Raw genomic sequence first — 4,096 nt, 5'->3', positions numbered from 1 at the left:
CTAACAAAATATTTAGTAGAATTCATATTATTATAGTAAAAATATAACTAGAAGAACAACATACATTCCATTTTTATCTATATTTTATACATAGACAATTAAAAATATATGAAATCACGCTTAATATGACCCCTTAAACTTTTTACTTAGGCAACTTCCACGGTTAAATATTCCCCCCAATCCCATCACAACGAAATATTTAGTAGAATTCACATTATTATAATAAAAATATAACTAGAAAAACAATATAAAAAAAACAGACATTCTATTTTTATCTATATTTTATATATAGACTATTAAAAATATATGAAATCACCGTTAAATATACCCCTTAAACTTTCTATTTAGACAACTTTGAAAATCAAAATCAAGAAAGAAGATTAAGAACCAGAATTAGATTATCATGTCATTGTTTTATAGGAATAAATATGAAGAAAAAGTAGGAAATTTTTTAACTATATTTGTAATTTTTCTTTTTAGAATAGGCTATTGGCTATTTTCGATAAATCAAATTTAACTATATCTGTAATTTTCGCTTAATTCATTTTCTGATTAACATTATTAAATTTTTAGACCACGTTCTAATCCTCCTCCCGATCATTTGAGGCAGCTTTCTCCCTTGAAAGGCGCCTCTCTCCTCTCAAACGAGCCAAACTCATCACCCTCGCAGAACCCTAAACATTAAACCTTACCAAAGTAAAAAAGCTCTAATGGCGGAACCCAAACCAGATGTATCGTTGAAAGATCAAGGAAATGAGTTTTTCAAGGCCGGAAACTACCTAAAAGCAGCTGCCATATACACTCAAGCTATCAAGAAAGATCCTTCTAACCCTACGCTTTACAGGTAACCGTTCTGTCTACTCTTCTGATCTCTGCTACATACTGTGAGCTTGAATCTCGATAGTTCCTTTCATTGTTTTTGCTTGTTTTCTTCTTGATAGATAGGTTTTAAAAATTACACAGTGACTTCGATTTGTTATTTAGTGTTCGACTTTGTATCATGAAATGGTCAACTAGGAGATGAAATAGACGAGTTGATTTTACATTGTTGTTTAGCTATTTTAGACAACTTCAATACCTTCAGTAAAAACATTCCTTCAAAGTGTATAACTACCAATTTGTTTGCATTTATCATCGATTCGTTAAAATATGTTCTAAATAAGCTCCAATTGTTATTCCATGAAACCAAATTCTACATGTGTTAAGCAGAAATGTTAAACTTATTGATCAATTATCATCTGGAAGGATTTGATGATGCTCATTGCATTTTTATAAACATGCTTATGGTCTTTTGTTCCCTTGATGTGGGGTTCCATGCCATTTCTGCTAATTTGTTTAAAACTTCTTTCCAGCAATCGTGCTGCAGCATTTCTAAATCTTGTTAAGCTTCAAAAAGCACTCACAGATGCTGAAACAACAATATCTTTGAATCCTAGCTGGGAAAAGGTATTAACATGACCTACAAATTGTATGCAGACATTAATTTCTCTCTAATGTTTGTCTGATGTAAGGTATCCTTGTTTCTTGTTCAGGGTTATTTCAGGAAAGGATGTGTATTAGAGGCCATGGAACGATACGATGATGTATGCTTACATTCTTTTCCACTATATTCTGTATAATTGTTATGTACAATATGAAGCCAAGGTTATCAAGGGTTAAATGCAAGAGACAACAACATATATCTTTTTATTTTGTTTGTTATAACAGTCATATATATTCATAATATCTTCTATAGCATTCCACTTAAAAAATCTACTCATTTTTAGCAATATCATTCAAATACAAAGCAATTTTCACTGCTATAATTGAGTAATTTTCCCATAAGTGCAATACTAAAATGAAACTATGTTGCTATTTCTTGCATTTATCCCATAGATTAGTATTAATGTGTGTGTGTGTGTGTGTGTGTAATGCAGGCATTGGAAGCCTTTAGGATAGCTTCACAACACAACCCACAAAGTACAGAGGTGTCAAGAAAGATCAAGAGATTGACACAATTATCAAAAGATAAAAAACGATCGGAAGAAGTGGACAATATGAGATCAAATGTTGATTTGGCAAAGCACTTGGATAGTTTCAAGTCTGAATTGGTAATTTTATTTCTTATAATATTCAATAATCCCGTTTTTTGTTTACATATATTGGTCATGAAATTAAAACACTTGTTTTCAATATTAATCTTTCTTTAGTTAGCAATTGTTCTTTCCCTAAAAATGTTGCTTTATTTTATCTTAAGCATTGTATTGAATGTGAATATTATGGTTGTTTGTCTTGTTTTTAAATGAGAATGTTATTTGTTTCAGGCACAAAAGTATGTAGTTGGGGAATCTTGGAAAGATATATTCTCTTTTGTTGTTGAAACAATGGAGAATGCTGTTAAGTCATGGCATCAAACGTCTAATGTTGATGCTAGAGTTTATTTCCTTCTTGATAAAGAAAAAACAGACACTGAAAAATATGCACCTGTTGTCAACATTGACAAGGTACTTTTCTTATTCATTTAATCAAATTAATTATCATTCTTATCTCTTAATGATAATGTGCTTTTTGTATGTGGTAGAGGTGGTAAAATGGGTTGGGTAATGGGTCAAATGTCAAAACGGGTCATCAAACAAACAATATAGTATTATTATTCTGATGCTGATGTTGATTTTTTAAACAGGCATTCGAGACACCTCATACACATGCTGATTGTTATTCCTTTTTAAGGCAATATGCCACTGACTCTTTCTCTCAAGCAGCATGTTTAATTGCACCCAAAACTATCATTTCATACCCACAGGTACCTTTCATCATATCCAATTAATAGAAATAGATATTTTTCTTTCTATTTCAACATTAGGTAAAACAATGTTTCTTACATTTAATTTAACACATGTTTTTTTTTTTTTTTTTTTTTTTTTAATTGTTGTATACAGGTGTGGAAAGGACAGGGACCAAGGAAATGGAAGCATGGACAAAGCGATGGATTTTTTGTGCAGTTTGAATCTCCTCTTCTCAGAAAAGAATGGTTTATTTCTAGTTCTTCAGAGAAGGGTCAAATATTATGCAAGTTAGTCTTCTTATTATCAACTATTCAATCAAAAATAAATGACAAATGTAAAATGACATAAAAGGACATTTAGATATAACAAAAAGTTTATATAATAATTTATTTCTTTATAACAGGGATCCAGTGGCATTAGATATCAGTGCCCATGAAGTGCTTCCCAGGATATTTAGAGATACCTGATCATTGGCTTGTTTGGAATGGATTTTTGAGGATATTGGAAAGATTTTTAAAAAGTTTTGTTCAGCTTCCATAATTATATAGTCAAGTTGCTCCTACGTTTTATGTTTTGTGTTTCTTTTTTTTTTTTCAAAAATTTGTGAATCACTTTTGCCCTTGTTTTAGGTTGGATGATCTCTTGTTGCATTTATTTTTTGTGTGTGAAAAATACAGGAAATTATACAATGTGCCAAGGTACATATGTAATTGTAGTGCTACAAGTTGAGAAGCATGACTTTCAAAGTCTTCAAACCAAATGTGTACCGTACAACTCTGGTGTTTGACTTGCTTTGTACTGTGAGTCTACCAAAAAAAAATTATAAGTTGTCATATCCAAAAAAGTAAAACAAACAAGAAATTACTAAGTATTTAGGTTGCGTTTAGTTTAGTTGCGGAAAAATAAGTCGTTATCTGAAAAAAAAAAAAAAAAAAAAATTTAAGATAGTATGAGAATTTTGGAAATGCGTTTAGTTCATTTATTTTTTTACATTTTTCATGGAAAATGAAAATTTTATGTTTTCTAAAATTACAAAGAAGTTAGAAATTTTTGTAACACTTATAATCATTGTTTTTCATATTTTTTTAATTTTACATTTTGTCTAAAATATAAACACATCTATTTCTATCCACTTCATTCCGTTCTACCTACTATCATCTTAACACTCTTAACCTACCGTACTCCTATCTATCTAACCTCACTCCCAAGCCCACACTCACATACAAACACACACACACCAACCTCCACAAACATACAAACACACACCAACCCCTCAAAAAAATTATTATTAGTAAATTTTATTATTTTTGCTTGTTTTAGGTTCCACTTGA

The 4,096-nt window shown here is 30.4% G+C and overlaps 1 protein-coding gene across 1 annotated transcript; it reads left to right on the top strand.

Moving 5' to 3' along the window:
• The first annotated feature begins 578 nt into the window (after window positions 1-578).
• On the top strand, window positions 579-3,454 carry LOC111891191 (uncharacterized). The gene is made up of 8 exons (XM_023887266.3): window positions 579-844; window positions 1,353-1,446; window positions 1,533-1,583; window positions 1,917-2,090; window positions 2,304-2,483; window positions 2,663-2,782; window positions 2,919-3,052; window positions 3,169-3,454. Exons 1-8 carry the CDS (start codon window positions 711-713, stop codon window positions 3,230-3,232), a joined length of 951 nt encoding a protein of 316 aa, XP_023743034.1. The 5' UTR covers window positions 579-710; the 3' UTR covers window positions 3,233-3,454.
• Window positions 3,455-4,096: the final 642 nt, after the last annotated feature.

This window comes from Lactuca sativa, chromosome 1, assembly GCF_002870075.4.
Source record: "Lactuca sativa cultivar Salinas chromosome 1, Lsat_Salinas_v11, whole genome shotgun sequence".
NCBI lineage: Eukaryota > Viridiplantae > Streptophyta > Magnoliopsida > Asterales > Asteraceae > Lactuca > Lactuca sativa.
Note: the sequence above shows the minus strand (reverse complement) of the source record. Positions and strands in the feature narration are given on the sequence as shown.